The 21,229-nt window shown below is 44.6% G+C and overlaps 1 protein-coding gene across 8 annotated transcripts in view; it reads right to left on the bottom strand.

The window, feature by feature from the left end:
* Window positions 1–21,229, bottom strand: part of TRAPPC10 (trafficking protein particle complex subunit 10) — a 98,459-nt gene that overhangs the window by 28,915 nt on the left and 48,315 nt on the right. For 6 of the 8 annotated variants that reach the window (XR_010321077.1, XM_064279526.1, XM_064279527.1 and 3 more), the window contains 4 exons: window positions 20,116–20,312; window positions 15,537–15,732; window positions 10,598–10,709; window positions 7,167–7,414 (listed from right to left, as the gene is read on the bottom strand). Coding sequence is in view for 7 of the 8 variants with exons in the window: in XM_064279526.1 (XP_064135596.1) it covers window positions 7,167–7,414; window positions 10,598–10,709; window positions 15,537–15,732; window positions 20,116–20,312 (753 nt within the window). In the remaining variant the exon portion in view is untranslated. Of the gene's footprint in view, window positions 1–7,166; window positions 7,415–10,597; window positions 10,785–15,536; window positions 15,733–20,115; window positions 20,313–21,229 lie in introns of those variants that run through there. The other 2 variants (XM_023559148.2, XM_064279529.1) reach the window with 2 other exon arrangements.

The raw sequence follows: 21,229 nt of genomic DNA, 5'->3' as shown, positions 1-21,229 counted from the left end.
TGTGTCTGACTTCCTTAGCTCAACACTATGCTGTAAGATTCACCCAACTTCTTGCCTGTGGTAGGAATTCCTTCACTTTCACGGCTGTCTGCTGCTCCACTGTATGAATCCAAACTAAACCTGCTTCCGCCAAGTCAATTCTGACTCATAGCGACCCTATAAGACACAGTAGAACTGCCCCATAGGGTTTCTGAGGAGTGGCTATCCAATTGACTCACATCATCCGATGCGCTTATTTTTCTGGAATCCATTACCTTAAAATCTACCCCAACTTCCTCAGGTCAGAACTTCAACCTCTCCTCCTTGTATTATGGCAAAAGTCTCTACACTTTTCTCTTTGCCTCCATCCAATTCTTCTCTTTGCTCTGCCTGGGGTCCCACCCGGCCTAATACCTTTCATTTCAATTTTGAAGCCATCAGTGGTCCCCCACTAACTACGGAATAAAATCCAACGTGACGCACACAGAGCTTCATAACCTCCCTTCATCATCTAGCTTCCAATACCTCTGTGGCCTTACCTCCACACTTGCCTCACCCCATAAGTTCTGGCAAGACTAAGCTTCTTTAAAAACCAAAGCAATTGCCATCAAGTTGATTCCAACTCAGGGAGACCCCACGTGTGGCAGAGTGGAAGTATGATCTGCAGGGTTTTCAATGGCACACAGCCAGGAGCTCAATAAAGGCTTAGGAAACTGTGCTGAGGCTTCACACAGAGCTGACATTCCTTCTTTATGTCCCTACTACATCTGGAACATTCTCCTATCACTGGCTACAACGCTGTGCTCAGATGACCTGCAGGCAGTGGTCTCAGGACACCCAGCTGTGGGCTTCCTGAGGGGAGAGGGTTGGTTCTTCTCTACTGGATACGCTTGTATGACCCCAGGGCTTGGCAGGTGATGCTTCCTGGGCGATTCCTGGCAGCATTTCCAGCAGAGCTTCAGCTTTCTCCGTGGCTCCTACTTCCAGGGTGCCACCAATTACTGCCAATCTTCTTCGGCAACGCCTTTCACATTGCCACCTCAGGCCCATTCCACTGCTCCCCCGCACAGGCCCTCATGGCTGGAGGTCAGCAGTCACACACCCTTGCCCCAGCAGAGCCTAGTACAGCGTCTGGTACGTGGTAGGCACTCAATGAAAACTGGCTATGTTTCCCCAGATGCACTTCTGCTTCTATCCTCTGCCTAGCCATCCCTGATGGCAAACCTTTCCCACCTTCTCTGGGCTCACTGGAAAGCTCTGACTTCACGCGGCCCTTGTGCAAACTGACCACTAACGACAATGCCAGCTCATGCACACTTCTGGCCATCCCACCCGCGGGGCTGGGAAACTCTTCTCGGCCATGAGGGCTCTAACCCTCCTTGGCCGACCCTCCCTGTTAAGCTAAGCAGAACCTAAGCTGATAAGAGACAAGACAGTAACAAAGTTGTTGTTGCTGGGCGCAACAACATATGGCAACCCCATGTGATAAAGTAGAATTCCCCCACAGGGTTTTCTAGGCTGTAATCTTTACAGGAGCAGACCGCCAAGTCTTCTCCCACACAGCCACTGGGTGGGTTCTAACCACCTACCTTTCAGTTAGCAACTGAGTGCTTTACCACTGTACCACCAAGGCTCCTCTAGTACCAATGCATTTTTTAAAAAATCATTTGGACAATCTCTCTAACAACAACATCATAGTTTTCTAGAAAACATCTTCTTGGCATTGTTATCAATTTGGTAAAGATGACAGTATGTATAAATTGTACTTTTTCTTACCCCAAAAGTGCAGGAAAGTAGGCACTGCTAGTGAGACTATGCATGGAAAGACTTTTCTGGAAGACAATTTGACAACGTACATGACAAGTCTGAAATAAACAGGTGTATCCGCGGACCTAGCAATTCTATTTGTATGAATTTCTGCATCAAGATTCCTGTATAAGGATACAGACTGCTGCAACTGTAACATACTCTGAACAATCTAAACGCTCCCAAGACTGATCAAATAAGTCACAGTGTATCTACGTCTGGAAAAGCTAGGACCGAAAAGCAACCTCTTGCTGCTGACGTGACATTTCTTCTGTGTATCTGCCTGAATTTTCCAAATTTGTATAGAGAATATATTCGACTCTCTGTAAATACAGAAATTTAAAATTGTCAATGAAAGAAAAATTCTAATGAAGTAATTTGAGCCTGCACAGCCTGGCACACAGAAAAACTGGAGATGGTGCAGACAGCGGAGCCAGTATGACAAGAAGCTTGCAGACAGCCTCTACTCAGGATGATTTTGACGACAGTAACAATTTCATTCCACAAAGGGAGAAATACCACAACATGTAAGACGACACGAAACAATACTAAGCACTGGGAGTGCCCTCAGAGTCCTCCCCATAGCCGGGGACCAGGGCCAAAACTCTGCTGACACGGTGCCAACAGGCTCAACCCCTCCACAGACACTACCAGGGAAGCTCAGAGCCAACGGCGACTACAGACTGGCTTCCTTCCTGCCTACCCCACTCACTCCTCCAACAGCCAGAGGAACTGCCGAGGACAACAAGAGACCAGTGAGGGCAGGTGTAAGAACTGACTGAGCAGGGGACGTTCACAAAGGAGGTGAGTGGCTGCCGAGAGAGTGAGTGGGCTCCCTTGTCCCTCGAGCCCCCTGCAACGCTGTTCGGATGCACCTGAATGAGAAGGGAGCCCCAACAAGAAGAAACACACATGATCCACGAAGTCAGGGGAAGGAATCCACCACCATTCTCACTCTACACTGTGTATACTGCATTGCCCCCAGACCCACCGTCTACATCTCTCCGCCCTGCTTCCTGCTGCCCTGGGACCTGCGCCCCTCCACGGCCCCCTCCCATGCTCTCCTGCCAGCTAGTAACTGTCCCCACCGCCTCTATAGGCTGACAGCCATGCTATTACTAGTTAGTATCTTTCTTTCTAAGGCAAGAAAAACAATTTGAGAAAGGTCCTTAAATTCTTGAGTTTGTGATTCAGCTGGGCTAAGCATCACCCTCTGCGGTTTTCCTAGGACCTGCCCCAAACAGTGTAACAAGACTTGTAACAGGCCCTCCTAGAATGATCCTGATCTGAAACGGCCGTGTGTATCTGCTTGGACTACAATGCACAACTCAACTTCCTCCTCCCCCAATCTACCAAGAAGACACAAATCTCTGAACTGAGTAACATCCCCAGGTACACAAGAGCACAGCCCTGTTCTAATAAGGACCGGTCCCTGCCCACCAGGTTTGGGTGGAGGCCTACCCTCACCTCTCAGATCTGTACAGCTAGATGTGAGTAAACAAACCAGATTACATAAATCTATGCAATTACCAGGAGCCAAAAGTATTTTGAGGTAGAAAATGTTATTTTTTCGTATTTGCTTAATTAGATGGCTAAAACAAAAAATAATAAAAACTTGAGAAAAATTCTTAAATTCTTAGTTGTGATTTAGTTAGGCTAGGCACTAAACAGATTAGCTCTGAAGTAATAATTTCCTCCTTAGAAATTGACTAAAATAAGTTCTCTTCATTTGGGTAAGAGAAAAAAGTTTAAATCTCTTAACGTTATTTCAACCTAAGTGTTAAACCTATTTAATACCCTATGTACACAAAAACAAAAGTTACCGTATTACAAAATACTACCCCTATTAATGGTTTAGCCAGTACAGTAAAACTATAACCTAAGACCTTTCCTAACGGGCCTTGAAACGATCCGACACCTTGGGAACCTGAGTGCCGTATGGCAGAAAGGTCGCTCCGGTAGGACTTGGACAATCTGAACTCCATACTAGTCACATGACTCTGGGTGAGTCACCGAACTACTCCAGACCCAGTTTCTTTGTAAAACAGAGGTAGACCTCTCACTTAGAGTGTTCAGGAATCCTCTGGAATTTTGTGTAATGTTTTGCACGTACACGTGTGCATTTTCCTGCGCAAAGGGATCACTGAAACAGAGAAAGTGAGAACCACCAGACTGGACCATCTTCAAGTTCCCTCAGTGCACTAAAACGTCCATGGTTCCACGGCGGTAAAACAGTTCGATAGTCCTTGGGCGAACCAATCTTTATAGGCAAATATGTCACCTCAGATGAATGATGTAAAGCCTGCTGACTTTTTTTTCCAGACACGTGTGCACAAGCACACATAAACATACTTGTTCATAACGTATCTTTCATTAAGCTTTTCACCGTCAATGTGGCACAGCTTGCTGTGTATCACTCACGTTATCACCTGCATGTTCACATCCAAAACTATTGACCTGAAAACATAGTTTAATAATAAAATAAATGTCTATGTACAAGACCCAGCTCCGAGTGAATAATGGGGTAAAGACAGCTCACCTAGCATATGCTAACACAATCTTAAAAAATTGTATTAAGCCCCTAAAAGGATAAAATACTTAGGAATAAATCTAACCAGGGATGTAAAAGACCAATACAAAGAAAACCACAAAACGCTACTGCAAGAAACCAAAAGAGACCTACACAAATAGAAAAACATACCAGGCTTACGGAGAGGAAGACTCAGCATTGTGAAAATGTCACTTCCACCCAAAGTGATCTACAGATACAATGCAGTCCCAATCCAATGCCAACACCTTCTTTAACGAGACGGAAAACTAATCAGCCGATTTACATGGACAGGAAAGAGGCCCTGGACAAGCGAAGCATTACTGAAGAAGATGAACAAAGTAGGGGTCTTCAGACTACCCAATCTCAGAACCTACTACACAGCCACACTGACCAATGGAACAGAATCAAGAACCAAGATGTAAATCCACCCACCTGTGGTCAGCTGATCTTTGACAAAGGACCGAGGTCCACTAAATGAGGAAAAGACAGTCTTTTTAACAAATGGTGCTGGCAAAACTGGACTTCGATCTATTTAAAAACGAGAAACAGGACCATATCTCACACTATACACAAAAACTAACTCAAAATGGATCAAAGACCTAAATATAAAACCTAAAAGGATAAAGATCACGGAATAAAAAATAAGAACAACTCTAGGGGCCCTAATTAAAAAAAGAAAAAAAATCACACCCATTGCTGTTAATTCCGACTCATAGTGACCCTATAAGACAGAGTAGAACTACCCAATACATAGGGTTTGCAAGGAGTGGTTAGTAGATAAGAATTGCTGACCTGTTGATCAGCAGCTCTGCTCTTCACTACAGCACCACCAGGGCCAAACCATAACTGACAATGCACAGACACCAGAAGATAAACTAGACAACTGGGATCTCCTAAAAATTAAACGCTTACGCTCATCAAAAGACTTCACCAAACGAATAAAAAGAGAACCTACAGACAAGGAAAATTTTTTTTCACTACAACGTATCTGACAAGGGTCTAATCTCTAATATCTATAGAATATTTCAGCACCTCAACAACAAAAAGACAAATAATCCAATTAAAAAGGTGGTAAAGGATATGAAAAGACACTTCACCACAGAAGACATTCAGGCAGCTAATAGACACAGGAGGAAAGGCCTGAGATCATTTGCCATTAGAGAAATGCAAATCAAAACTACAACGAGATACCATCTCACACCGACATCATCGGCACTAATAACAGATGTTCGAGAGGTTGCGGGGAAAATGGAACTCTCATACGCTGCCGGTGAGAATGTAAAATGGCACAACTACTATGGAAAATGATATGGCACCTCCTTAAAATGCAGAAATACCATACAATCCAGCAATCTCACTCCTAGGAATATAACCTAGAGAAACAAAAGCTATCATATGAATAGACATGTGCACACCCATGTTCACTGTAGCATTATTCACAACAGCAAAAAAGATGAAAACTAAGTGTCCATCAACAGATGAACGGATGAATTATGATACATACACACAATGGAATACCACACAACAATAAAGAACAATGAAGAATCCAAAACACCTCACAACATGGATGAATCTGGAAGGCATTATGCTGAGTGAAATAAGTGGGTCACAAAAGGAGAGAGATTGTATGAGACCACTATTATAAAAACCCAAGAAAAGGTTTACATACAGGAAAAAAAACAATCTTGGATGGTTACGAGGGAGCTGGAGGAGTGGGGAGGGGAGTCATTAACTAGATAGTAGAAGAGTGCTAACTTTGGTGAAGGAAAAGACAACACACAATATAGGGAAAGTCAGTACAACTTGACCATGGCAAAGTCATAGATGCTTCCCAGACACATCTAAACACCTTGAGGGATCGAGTTACTAGGGCTGAAGCCTGGGGACCACGGTCTTGGGGGACATCTAGGTCAACTGGCATAAAATAGTTCATGAGGAAAATGTTCTACATCCTATTCTGGTGAGTAGCGTCTAGGGTCTTAAAAGCTTGCAAGCAGCCATCTAAGATAGATACATCTATCGGTCCCAACCCACCTGAAGCAAAGGAGAACGAAAAAAAACCAAAGACACAAGGAAAATATTGGTCCAAAGGATTAATGGATCACATGAACCACAGCCTCCACTGGCCTGGGTCCAGAAGAACTAGATGGTTCCTGGCTACCACCGACTGCTCTGACAGGGATCATAATAGAGAGTCCCGGACAAAGCAGGAGAAAATTGTAGAACAAAATTCAAATTCACAAAAAAAGACCAGACTTACTGGTCTGAGACTGGAGGAACCCTTGAGACCAGGGCCCCCAGATGCCCTGCCGACTCAGAACCGAAGCCACTCTCAAAGTCTGCCTTTCAGCCAAAGATTAGAAAGGCCCATAAAACAAATAACACAGGTGAGGAATGCACTTCTTAGTCCAGTCAAGTATATGAGACCAAATGGGCAACACCTGGGCAGATGGACATGTGGAACCCTGGGTGTAAAGGGAAAGGGGGAGAGTGCTGACACACTGCGAGGACTGCAATCAATGTCACAAAACAGTCTGTATAAATTCTTGAACAAGAACCTAAGTTGCGCTGTAAGCTTTCACCTGAACCACAATTAAAAAAAAAAAAACTGTACTAAAGAAACTCATCTAAGAGGCTTGCTTTGGACCAACATGAACTCCACTCTGTTGAGAGCAGAAATTATATTTTTGAGCAATAAATCAACATAAAGATAAATTGTGCAAATAATAGACTAAAAATAAAGGACATCCAGGAAAAGATGACTCTGCTAACTCCAAACAGTTGGCTGCCTGAGCTCCCACCGTGAACTGGGGGCAGAGGACAAACTTACTTCCAGCAGCTTCAGCTCCTGCACACAGCTGTGTAGCAGCTCCAGGGCACGCTGGGCCACCTCCCACGGCCGTTGCAGGAAGAGGAGCAGGGTGCACTGCCGGGAGAACAGGTAGCTGCGGAGGTCCAGCAGGGTGGCCTCTTGCCTCTGGATCAGCTCCCGCTTCTCCATATCGATGGGCTTCCGGAGGATCAATCCATTCCAGCTCTTTACTGACTGGCAGAAAAATGTCAGCCAGTTCGCACCATCTAAACAGACAGACATGAGCAAAGATGCTGATGATGGGTACGTCACTTTCCTGAGTCCTCAGGACTATGAGACCCCATATAAGAATGGCAGCGTGACAACTAGGTTCACTTGCTAATCACTGCCCTGTCCCATTCAGTTTGGGGTGGGCAGGTCTAGAGATATGGGACAGGATGGTTGTCACAAGTGCACACACCAGTACCTGGCAGGTGAAGGGGTGAACACACACAGGGTATGATGCCCCAAGCGGCCAGGTGTATCTCACCCAAGCATGGCCCCTGCCCAGAAAGCATGGTGGGAGGTAAACCAGTCAAGTGGCAATGCAGAGACTGGCTTGGGGAGGGGTAAGGGACAGTCTGCTCCAAGAGAAGGTGCTGCATCTGGCCTGGAGGGGCTGCGGTCCCTTATCTATTAAGGTGTTCTAGAGGGTGGCCTGTCCATTTGACTAGCCTGGTCTTTTTGTTTCCTCCTTGGCCTCCACATCTTTCCTGACTTATGCAAGTCTCATCCCTGGCCCTAACTCAACCATGCCTGATGTGAAGATGGGACGGTGAGGAGAAGGAGGAATACACCAGGAAGCAGAGGGGGGAAAATGCTTGCTTGTCAAAAACTTCCACTAAGACTCCCAAATGTTAACTTACCACCCTAGGACTCAAAATGATATTCAAATAATCATGAGATTCTACAATAACAAGTCATTAAATCTTCATAAAGAAAAAATTTTAATCTATTTTTCTCACTTTAAAAGGGAGGTGTCATAACACGTTCATTCCACATTCAAATAAGGAAGAGACTCAACACTGGCATACTGAAATTACTAAATGCTGAAGGGTCAAATTCAACTAACAGCAGGCTTCACTGCTTTGAACTGAATTTTAGAGACAGTTAAGAGTGGGCTGCCCCCGTGGCCCCTCCTCCAAGTTCTCATGCTCCTGCTCACATTCCATTCAGGCTTCTGCTCCAAGGCCACCTCCTCAAGGAGGCCTCCCTGACTGTACCTGGGGACACTCTAGCCCCTTATCCTGCGTCCTTCTTTTCACAGCACTGTTCCTATCTGAGGAGCCCTGGTGGCACAGTGGTTAAGCGCTCGGCTGCTAACTGAAAGGTCAGTAGTTCGAACCTACCAGCCGCTCCATGGGAGAAAGATGTGGCAGTCTGCTTCCGTAAAGATTACAGGCTTGAAAACCCTACGGAGCAGTTCTACCCTGTCCCATAGGGTCACTATGAGTTAAAATCGACTCTATGGCACACAACAACATGACATTCTAACATTAAGTTATATGTTTACTTTTTTGTGCCTGTTTCCCCTTCTAGAACATAGGCCCCGTTAAGGAAGGGGTCTTGGTTTGTTCCCCACTGTATGTGGAACAGTGCCTGGCACAGAGTGACCCCTCGATATTTGTTGAATGAGTCAGCAAAAATGAACAACTTCTCATTCAGCTCCAAAACTGCATCCAGGCTTACTACTAGATTTTAAATTGTCCCAGATTTGTTTTAAAACAGAGAGAATAGTTGAAGAAATTACATGTATTAACTACATTAAACAAAAAACCACACCCATTGCCGTCCAGTTGATTGCGACTCATAGCGACCCCATAGGAAGGAGTAAAACTGCCCCATAAGATTTCCAGGGAGCAGCTGGTGGATTCAAACTGTCAGCCTTTCGGTTAGCAGCCAAGCTCTTAACCACTGCGTCAACAGGGCTCCATGTTAATTATGTAAGAAATATAATTTTACTTTCTCTAAAACTTTTAATAAATACTTTGCTTTTAATCGTATGCTTGCATTTGTGTCTTAGCAGAGTAAGATATCCAAACCTGAACATCATAAAGATTGGTTTGGAGGCAATCAGTGACCCTTCACCCTCATTTCCAGAGTAAGACGGTACCCCCAGCCAAAGCCGACCGCCCTAACACCACATCCTCCCACAGGGTTCCTGGCAGACATTAGGGTTCCCTGAAATCACTGCTTCCTTTAGACACTGTTACAAGGGTTCTCCAGAAGACACCCAACAAAGATGTCTATTACTGCATTGTTTGAGGTGCCGAGAAACTGAGAACAATCCAAACGTCCAGCAACAGGGAATGGCTGAATGAACCATAAGGAATGCACATTGTGAGACATTATGCAACTACCAACAAATATAAGGCAGAATTCCGCCTGTTAACCCGCAGGGATATCTGAGGCAGACAAGCTACAGAGAAACAGCTATATGATATGAGGCCATTTCTAGCAAAATAAATGTCAACCAAAAAAAGTGAGGATAATTACAAACTTTTTTCTCAGTACATGGTTTCGCTGCACTAATTTTGTAGCTGTTTTTTTTTTTTTTTAATTTAAGACATTGTTTAAAAGTTACCAAAAAAAGCAGAACTCATTCCTGTAAAAAGGCCAGACTTAATGGTCTGACTGAGATTGGAGGGACCCCAGAAGACCTGGCCCCTGGACTCTCTGTTAACCCAGAACTAAAACCATTCCCGAAGCCAACTCTTCAGACAAAGATTAGACTGGACTATACGGCATGAAATGATACTGGTGAGGAGTTTGCTTCTTAGTTCAAGTAGATGCATGAGATTAAATGGGCAGCTCCTGTCCAGAGGCGAGATGAGAAGGCAGAAACGGACAGGAGGTGGCTGAATGGACACAGGAAATCCGAGGGGGAAATGAGGAGTGTGCTGTCACATTACAGAGAGAGCAACTACGGTCAAATAACAACGTGTGTGTAAATTTTTATATGAGAAACTAACTTGAGCTGTAAACTTTCACTTAAAGCACAATAAAAAAAATTTTAAAAAGACAAACACCCATTTCAGTGGTGTCATAAAGTTCACTGCAAACGAGCAGGACTGAATGTCAGAGGCACTCTCAACAGCAGAAGTAGAGCGTTCCACCTCATCCCAACAAGGCGGCCTAGAAAGAAAGCATCACTAGCCAGCAGCTGGGGTGTGGAAATGACACTTGACAGCTGGAAAAAAAAAAAAACTTTTAAAACGCTTTTATGCTTAAGATTCTGTAACATTGAAAGTGATTGATTCTTAATTCTCACTTCGTTTCCAATAGGAACTTGGGACTACATCCTAAGTAATTTGTATCGAAATAACAAAAAATGATTAGATAAATACATGGCAGCTCCAGCGGGAATAACCAGGCTGGTCAGAGTTTGTTTCTGAAGGTCCCCGACTCACCGCCAGCACCAAAGTTGACGACATACTGAGAAAACAGGGCGTCCAGCTCGTCGTACTGCACCAGGGCGTCTTCGAACTGCTGCAGCATCTCAAACACAAAGGCCAGCTCCTCCTAGTTACCCGGGAGAGGTTCAAAACAGCGAGAGCATGAACTGACTTCACGAAATATTACACAGGTGTGTGTATACTACAATAGAGAAAAGCAGGCCACACTGTGAACAGTGCCTCAGCCGTGTCAGGTAAAAATCAGTGCGACTGTCACGCTGTAGTCACACTTACACATCCAGAGACAGGGGCTGGGAAGGAACAGGAAAAAGCCAAGCTGATTTTTGGATACCTTTCTTGACCTATCAGCAGCAGTCGACACAACTGGTCGCTTTCTGGTCCTTGCCAGGACACAAGCCCGCCTGAATTTCTCTTTCCCATGGTGGCTCCCTCTCAGTGAGCTGTGCAGGCCCTACTGTTGCTCAGCCTCTAAGGCCCTCTAGGCTCGCTCCTTGGACTTCTCTTCCCATACCCATTCCCAGTCAGTGCTCTTCCTTCCCCAGCTTCGTGGCTCTCCACACCATGTGGGCATCAGAGCAGCCAGGCGTGTGTCTACACCTCAGGCCACACCTGTGCACCCGGCATACTCAGCACCCTCACCTGGATGCCTGCTGGCCAGCTCAAATTTAACATGTGCCAACCAGAACTCCACGGTCCCCCCCAACACTGCACTACCCAGGCTTCTCCATTTCAGCAATGGTTACTATCCCATTCAGAAGACTCCAAAGTCCTTTCCACGACTTCCCAGGCCCTACAAGACCAGTCCCCCTGGCCCATCCCAGCCCTACCTCTGACCTCAATCACACACTCTACCACGCTGGCCTATTTGCCCTTCTCATACATGCCAGGCCTCCCGCACTGGCTCTTCCCTCAGCCTAGAGCACTCTTCTTCACTTTCTTCAATACCCACACGGCTTGTTCTTTAACCTCCTCAAGTCTTTGCTGGGATATCAACTGCTCTGTGAGGCCTTCCTTAAACACCCCACCCCCGCACTCCATACCGATCTCTGTGTTTCTTTTCTTCATGCACTTTTATTCTAATCTGCACAATTTACTGGTTCGCTGATTCCCCATTATCAGGTTGTGGGCTGGCAGCACCCCCAGACCCACAGGAGGGCTGGCACATGCAGGTGCGCAAGAACATTTGCTGAACAAGAGAACAGGAAGAGATGGGTCACAGGTGATTGCCTTCTGTTCTGATTTCCCTAATTTCACATTAAGAACAGGAGGCACACATGTGCCCAAGTCGACATACTGACAACGTTCACGTATGTGGCATCAAGTTCCACCACATATATTTGTGGACTTCAGAGACCCCTGCAGGCCTGGGTGCGGCCCCACTGGGTGGAAGCTGGGCACAGGCTGGGAATTCCCACTGCTGGGTTCTAGTCCAGATGCCGGCACTTCCTGGCTGTAGTCCTGTAAGCTAGGCAGAGGACTAAAACTGCCCATGCCTCAATTTCCTTATCTGTATAATGAAGTTCCTGCACAAGGTCTTCGTGGTGATTAAATTAACTTCTGTAAAATGCTTGGAAGAGTCCTGGCACATATTAGTAGCCAGTGAGTGTCAACCATTACATTCTCCTCCAACTACCACCCAGAGGAGCAGGGCAGAGACACTTAAGCTGCTTTCTCCTCAGCCCAACGATGACTCCTGTAAGTTCTCTTTGGTATCTTTTTTCCTCCGAAAACACTGGGGGTCAGTGTTTTGAAAAGAAATCGCTTCCTTATGAAGTATTTTCAGTACTTAAAAAAAAATTTTTTAACTGATTTTAGACTTACAGAAATGTTGCCAAAAGAAAAAAAAGTTTTCATACAGCCATGACTTAGCTTCTAATGTTAGCATTTTAAATAACTGTAGCACAAGTATCAAAACCAGAAAATTAACATCGGCACAACACTATTAACTAAACTACTGTCCTTATTTGAATTTCACCACTTTTTCCACTCATGTTCATTTTCCCAGTCTGGGATCCTACCCAGGACTCCACACTGTATTGAGCTGCTGTTTTTCCTTTGTCTCCTCCAGTCTGTAACGTTTTCAGTCTTATCTTCCATGACCTTGACAGTTTTGAAAAGCACTGATCGAGTTATTTTGTCTAACATCCCTCAATTTGGGTTCATTTGGTGTTTTCTCAATATTGGCATGTTAGGTATTGTCAAATCAGTTCCGAGTCACAGCAACTGTGATGGTTAAGATGGTCAAGGCTGTGTGTCAACTTGGCTGAACCATGATTCTTAGTGGTTTGACAGTTATGTTGTAGTCTGGCAGTTGTATGATCATGTGATCACTTCCATGATGAGATATGATATCATGTGATCACCTTCACGATGGGATCTGCTATGAGTGGCCGATCAGTTGAAAGGGAGTCTCCTTGGGGGTGTGGCCTACATCCAATACAGGTGGACTTTCTGGCAAGCCTGACAGGCATGCAGATCCTGTAGCAGGCTCCTGTTCATCTAACCTCCAGTTCTTGGGACCTGAACCAGCAGCTTACCTGCCATCTTGCCTGCCGGTCTTGGGATCTGTCAATCTTTGCAGCCTGTAAGCAAGAGCCCTGCTCTCTGACCTGCCCATCTTGGGTTTGCCAGCCCTTGAGGCTACGTGAACCAGGAGAGACCTCTATCTTGACTCACAGACTTCAGACGTTCCAGCCTCTACAATCGTGTGAGCCATTTCCTTGATTTAAGTCACTCTCTGTATGTATTTATACACTCTACTGGTTTGCTTCTCTAGAAAACCCAGCCTAAGACAGAGACCCTATGCACAACAGAATGAAACACTGCCCGGTCCTGTGCCATTCTCACAATCATTGCTATGTTTGCGCCCACTCTTGCAGCCACTGTGTCAATCCATCTCACTGAGATCTTCCTCTTTTTCGCTGACCCTCTATTTTATCTAGCAGATGTCCTTCTCCGGGGTCTGGTCCCTCCTGATAACATGTCCAAAGTACATGAGATGAAAGCTCACCATTCTCGCATCTAAGGAGCATTCTGGCTGCATCAAAAGTGAAGAGCACGCACGCGAGACGCTGCTCAAGCTGAAAGAACTGAAGAAGAAAATCAAGCCTTGAGTTGCAATGCTGAAGGATTCTATGGTCAAAATATCGAACGACACAGGAAGCATCAAAAGAAGACGGAAGGAATAGAGTCACTGTACCAAAAAGAATTAGCTGAATTCAGGCTGCAGGTGTGTCTCACCACTGGTGACACTGCACTGATCTTGTGGTTCAGGTGGGGTCTGCCTCAGAGGCGGTACGTGGAGACTGCGAATTCCACTTCTTCTCAAGCCTCTGCCCACTGGTTTCGGCATCCATCGGTGAGTGCTCTCTGTAACAATTACTGCTGTAGAGTCGGCCTCACGCTGATTTTCTGCTTCTCTCTCCTCTACACTTACTAACTGACATTCTTCTGTTTGGAAGACCTGAGTCTTCTCTGCATTCACTTATTTAATCAGCAAGTTTGTATCAATATAGATTCATCAATATGAGTTTTAATCCACGGATTGAAATCCAATTCTATCCGTATTTATTCTGTTGCTCAGATTGTTCCAGCGTTGCCATGAGGAAGTGCCTTTCAGGTGGTCTCTAAGTTTTATCAACATGCTCCATCTTTTTTTGAGTCCTTCCTTACTTTCTGGATCTGTAAGATATTCCAGGTTCATCTTCTATTTTTCCCTGCCCAGCCCTGTAATCATCCAGCTCTCCAAGAGCCCTGGTTCCTCTTACATGGAAACTACAGTTTAGAAACCAAGATCTTGGCACTGGGTGTACTCACTGCTATTAATGTATCATTTTTTCTAGGTTTTGTACTGGACAGAGCAAGGAAATATGTGTGTGTACTAGCCATCCATCCATCCATCCCTCCACCCGTGGGGGGTTCACACTGACACCTCAGACCCCAATCCAACACCACTGGGTCCATTCAGTGTTACTCATCCTTGTTTGTAACTCCTAGAAATTCAGCTTAATGAGCTTTAAGAGTGGAAAGGCAGAGCCGTCTGAAAGGTCTGCAATAGGTCTATCCTACAGAAAATTATTAACATACCTAAATTCCCTTAAATGTACCAAAGCCAATCCACTGAACACCACTAAAACACATGCATCAGAATAAGAAATAAAAATCAAAATTTCTAATCAGAACTCATCTTTTATTTATTTACACTGTATCATTTCTTCACTAATTCATACACAATATTGAAATATAAAAATCATGTTTTGGTCAAAAGATGGTGGGGCAACAAGGAACCCTGAGAGCAATATTCTTGACACTCTACAGTGTTAGAGGGGCTCCCCTCCCCCAAATTAATTGATTCCACATCCCTTTGTTCATTTAAGACTTTTTTTCTTAAAAAGGAAAAAGAGCTGCTTGTGAACTACAATTTCAAAAGCTTAAACATTTTTAAAAATTATAGTAAAAAAACTAGCTTAAGATGATCTATCAGAATAAAAAGGTCATAAAACAAAACTAACCAGGAAATGGGTCCAGGAAGCCATAATTTAATCACAGTGAATGGCGTGTGGTGAACACTCAATGAAGTGAAGTTACTACCACCATGATCATCACCCACCGCTAGGGCTTCTCTGTCTAATTCATTTCCATAGTACATAACCCAGAAGGCCCCTGGAGACTAACAAAACCAAAATTACCCTGAGGACGAGGCTATTTCAAAAGAAGGCCAGGTGCCAAGCGCCCAAACAGCAGGGAAGCTAATGATATAACCACCCAGGAGACCATCTCTGATCTTCTCCTTTAAATGCCAAGAAGCTGAACCGTCTACTCTAGCTACTAGATTTGCCACGATAGAGCTGACTTATTCAGAAAGAGAGAAGAAGGGAGGGAGGGAATAGGTAAAGAATAAGGGGATGATTTAATTCTGTGATTAGTCAAGTACCTGAACCATGAAATATTCACAAAAGCTCCAGCCCGGCTCAGTCCTCTTCTCCCTCAAGGTTCTCATGTCATCTTCAAACTTCCCTAAGTTTTTGGTAAAAGACATGAGAAGCAACGTCCTGAGTTTGGTCAGGAAGGCATTCCAGGATTCCTGAGTTCGGGAAGAGTCCTTCAAGGGGTCAGACAGCACAACACACCTGCAAGACATGAAGGGCCTACTTGGGAAACCCTCCCCCAACAGCATGGCAGCTCAATGGCTCCTGTTTTCTGGGAGTGCAAATTTATTTCCTTCCTTCTTTCCCTCATTCTTCCCTTTCTTCCTTCTTTTAACCAATGAAAAACATTAGGCAGGCAGAGAGAAACCCAACTAGGACAGGTGTCATCCTAAACTGGTTTGATGCCACATGAGCAGTAAGTGCTGGAAAAATTCCAAGAAGACTTTGCTACCAGGTGGGCTGGAAGGAGGAGAAGGGACCCAGGATGGGTACTGAGTAGACCCTGCCTCCAGAATTCTTTGAAAAATAAGGCAATCATGGACTCAATACCCAACCCTCATTCCCCCGACCCCCTTCAGAAGCCTCTGCTGGCTCCCTCTAATCAACAGGACTGAATTTAGCTTCTCACCATGACACGTAGGACGACTACAATATGGATCCACGCCGGTGTCTTGCATTAGCTCTTACTAACCCAGGTCAAGCCAGTGAACTCCTCATTCTCTCCCCTCTTTCCATCCAGCATATTCCTACTCACCCTTCACAACCGACAGACATGCCTCATCTTCAGTGAACCTCTCCCCCAATCCCTCCCAGCTGCTCTGTGTTCCCTACTCCCATACTGATTACAAAATACTTTTCCTCTGTGTGGACCTGTCTCTTCCACATGACTGTGAAGTCCTCAAGAGAAAGACAAATAATAAATACTTAGAGCACAGATTAACATATAGGCATGATACAATTTTACTGCAAAAAAAGACCCTGTACTCACGCTGTAAAAATATCAAAGGAAAAAAATTACAAGAAAGTTTCCAGTGGATTTAGAAAAGGCAAAAAAAAGTCATCCAATAGGTTAGAAACGGTAACTTTATTCTTGGTAGTAGTCATTCAGAAAGGACACAGATAAATCTCAACTCAGAAACAATTTTACAGTATTTATGCTGTGACCTTCAATACTCTCCCTTAGTAAATATTTTACCTGAATTATCAATAAAGAGCAAAACGAACTGCTTCTAAGTTTTATTTTCTCTGTGCCCAGCATACCCTTTGGAAGAAGGGCTAAATCTAGGACATTACAAAGCAGTGGACAAAAAGGGTGAAGCAGTAAACAGGCTAGATGCTCCACCAAGTGAACAGTCAGTACCAAGAAGAAAATACACTGAGAGCCGGCAGTAATGGCCATTGCCCCCTTCCCCCCCCACTACCACTTCCTCACCTGAGGAGAAGCCATCAAATATTTCTATGGGTCCCTGAAGGACTAACACTAACTTATTGTGTACCACGTCAACTGCTAGAATCTGCCAGTTCAGCAATTTACCCATAAGGCACAGAACTCTCCTCCATGCCACCAGTGAGGTGGAAGCTGAGACGACCACCAACCCCCAGAGCAATGTTCTTCAGGAGTCTGTGCTCGCGTCACAGTGGAACCTGTGCCTCATCAGTTGGCACTGAGCTCACATCACAGTGGAACCTGCACCTCGTCAGTCAGCACCACGCTTGCGTCATTCTATCACTTCTTCTATCCCTCAGCACATCCTACTTCTGGATCTTCAATTGTCCCGTTTAAATAAAAATAACTAACTATGCTCCGGAAAGTCACATCCAGCCTGGACAGTTAACTCACACATCTTCAGAGAGAGGCCCCTGGGCAGCTGCGCGTGAGATGTGACATGTAGCCAGGAGCTCCCAGCTGTGACTGCTCCTGCCCAGGTGGCAAGTCAGCCTTTGGACTTGGAGGTGCTTACCAAAAGCCTGAAAGGTGTGCAAAACCTTTACCAAGCAATTTTCCTTTTAGGAATTTACCCTAAGGAAACCACTAAGGATGCACATAACATTTCAGTTAGAAAGATGTCTATAATAGTCTTGTTTATAATAATAAAAACTAAGCAATAACTGTAAGGTCAGCAGAGGACTGTATAAATAACTTATGATACCTGAATTCTTTGGGATATTACATACTCACTAACAAGAATGGTATAGAAATACATCTACAACTTGTTGAAAAGTTTTTTACAATATATTAAGATAAAAAAACAAGTACAAGGCATTATGTACAAAACATTACTTCAAAATATGCATACATGTTTTTTTTGTGTGTGTACACACCCAAACAGAAAAAACTCTGGAAAGATACGTATCAAAATACTGCGTTAATATTCATTTTCATTTTGGCCACTTTTTCTAATAATTCTACAATGAACATTTAACGTCTATTATAAGAAAATAAATGTAAGTTGTAAGTTTAAAAAATAGCAAGCCGCTTTAAGGCCAACTGTTTCAATACGTTCAAAGGCCAGAAATTATACTGTCTAATGAAACAATTGTTAATATAGACTTTACTAAGTTCTATTTTATGAAAATCTGACCTAGCTTTTTACAGTAAAAAATATATATAGATTTGCTAAAGATGGCTTTGCAAATTAACGAACATCAAAATGTTTAACTTACTAAAGACTAAATGTTAAAAATGTGAAAAAACTCTAGTAAGTTAAATTTTACATATAAAGAATGATCATTACAAGCAGCTTAACTGTAAGTGGGCTCAGCAGAAACATACTTTTGGCAATTAGATGAAATTACCACATAGACTTGAAAGTAATAAATAAGCACCCTGAAAAAATTATTATAGAATTTGAACATTTCAAAAAGTCAAACTAACACACACAATAACCCGTTGCCGTCGAGTAGACTGCGATTCACAGCGACCTACAGGACAGAGCAGAACTGCACCACAGGGTTCCCAAAGAGCAGCTGGTGGATTCAAACTGCCAGCTTTTTGGTTAGCAGCTGAGCTTTTAACCACTGCACCACCAGGGCTTCAACACGCCCCCATGGTACCAATTAATGAGATTTTACTTAATAAAACCCCAAACAAATATGATTTGTTATATTTTAAAAAACTGAGGGGCCATTTGTTTCTGCAATCTGGCTCTATCACAGTGTTTTATTATTCAACACCTGTCCCTTCTGCCATTAGACTGTAATGGCCCTCTTGCCTCAGCTCTAAGGCGGTCTACTCTGCTTTCAGACCCAGCAGCTTTACTCTGACTGAATCCTGGAGAAGGAAATGCCCTCAATCATGGCACATCTTCTTAAAATGTTAAATGGATTCCTTTTGGATGGCTAATTTATAAATAATGACCAACCTTAAAGAAAAAAACCCCACAAGTCCAGATTGCATAAACTTTCTCTATGCTAAACCATAAGCTCAAAAATCTAACATTTAATTCAAACTATAAATAAATCAAGTTCGAGCACTACTGTGTGCCCAGTATTGTGTGGACAATGGGAAAAAGCCATATGTGGTCCCTCCTCTGAGGAACCAGGCTCTCACGGGCTGACACCAACACATGGAGCTCGCTCTCATATACTAACTCCCACAACACAGCATCACGTGCCACCACGTGGTTGGCGCTCCAGGCTTCGGACACAGAGGATTTCTTTTCCATACTTGCTCCTTAATTCCTTCTCCTCCTTTACTTCTTACCCCACCCAGGACTTTCTCAGGGAAGCCTTCCCTTGGCCCCCGGGGTAGGTTGAGTACCCCACCCCCAGCCCTCATTCTAGGCTCTTGCAGCACTTCCCACAGTGGGATGACCACCAAGTGGTGGACTAACACCTGTCCCTGCCACAAGACACCGTGCTGTGCCAGAGCAGGGACTGTGCCTGTTTGTCACCCTGATTCCCAGGGCCTGGCACAGTGCCTAGAGCATGGCAGTCCACAGGAAGCACTGGGTAAGTGAAAGTGCTGAGCTCTGAGATGCAGACTACGCACTTCCCAGGAGCCAGGAGCTACGCCAGCCAGTGCCATCAGGAACTCCATCACTGGAGAGGTGGGAAGGGAGTTCCACCACGCACAGAGGTCAGGGTGAAGACGGGAAAACAGGCCTGTGAAATAAATGAGCTGAACAAGGTCTGGGGCTCCTTCTAAAGTTCCTGAAGGAGAGTTAGCCTGTTATAACTTCTGTTCTCAGGTACTCTTCATAGGTGTTAAGTCAAACAAAACACGGCGCTCTAGAGCTAACGTTTAAGGAACCCTGCTCTACACAAGGACTGTAAGACTTTATAAGTCCTTCACCTGCTAACGCCCATTATTCACCTTCAGAAAGAAGATCCACTGCGTGATTTTTCCCACAGCATCCTCTCCTCCCAAGCTTGGACAATGACTGTCATCTTCCACCTGCCCCACTAGCAACTTCGTGGGGACAGGGACCTGGTCTTTTCCACCCCCACCATACGCTCAAGTGTTAGGCACAGTGCAGCTGCTCACAAAGGCACTGTGAGTAAAGACTTGGCGTTATGCAGGAAGCCAGTCATCTGTATCACCCAGAGATTAGCCAAATGAGGGAAAAGTAAAGATACACTTACCTGTCGCTCTGTTTATTACAAAAATCATTTCTTATTTTGTCCACAATAGAAGTTCGGGGAAGGATGTTGGTTTTGTTTTTTTTCTTGGCATCATTTTCAACCACTACTATCAACCAGTCCACAGAGCTATGAGCTTTCAGAACATTCTGCCATTTGGTGAGGTCATCTTTTACTGTAGCTTTATACACTTCAGTATCCTAAAAAAAATAAGTCACGCGTTAATCAATGCCCATTAGCTACTCGCCAAAAACCATCCAATAACAGACAGCTCGTGGCCATGATGCTTCAGGGGGACAGCCCCAGGCATCAGGCACAGCAAACACTGAGGGAGAAACCGGCAACCAAGCGATTATTGCTCACTGGCATGCTGTGTCAGGCCCAGTCCCTTTATGTGCATTATCTCAAAACGCAACACCAAGGTTCACCGGCCACTCCGATTCTACAGACGAGAACACTGAGGATTAGGGAGCTCAGTTGCCCACAGTGATAGAATTTGTTAGGCAACGTGGTACTTTGGTCCACCTCCAAAGCCTCTGTGCTCATGCACTCAGTTAACACAGCTCTTCACCTCCGAAGACCAACGCTGCACCTTCCACGTGGGCTGGCTGCTGCTGTGTCCTGGCGGTCCCTCAGCCACCCTGTGCTCAGCTAGTTCCCAGGGTTACTCTAGCCTCAATGCCACTGAAGACCACACACAGCGGGGACAAGGCAGCTTAAGGTGCAGACCCAAGAGAAAAGGATAGCCCAGCACTTCTTCAGAGCAGCACTGATTTACAAGGACAGACAGGGAAGCTGTACTGGTTATACAAATTAACATGCTGCTGGGGAAGTGCCTGCTGGGAAAGGCCCTTCCCTCCCACAGAAGAGCAAACCAGTGCAACCGCAGCTCTCTTCAAAAAAAAAGAAAAAAAAAAAGCCATCAACATTTCAGAGGGAGTCAGAAAAACAGGGAGTTAACTTATTTGTAGCCTTATTTATACCTAGCATTTTGCTCATTAAGTTCACAAAGCAGATTCAGAGTGAAAAATCAATGTTCTGTAAATAAATATCCAACAGTAACTTAACTAAATGCTGCATATTTTCCACAGAACAGCCACTTGGAGGCTTGAACTAT

The sequence above is a fragment of the Loxodonta africana genome, chromosome 2 (genome assembly GCF_030014295.1).
Source record: "Loxodonta africana isolate mLoxAfr1 chromosome 2, mLoxAfr1.hap2, whole genome shotgun sequence".
In the NCBI taxonomy this organism is placed as follows: Eukaryota; Metazoa; Chordata; class Mammalia; order Proboscidea; family Elephantidae; genus Loxodonta; species Loxodonta africana.
The sequence above is the reverse complement of the archived record's forward strand: the minus strand, read 5'-3'. Positions and strand labels throughout refer to the sequence as shown.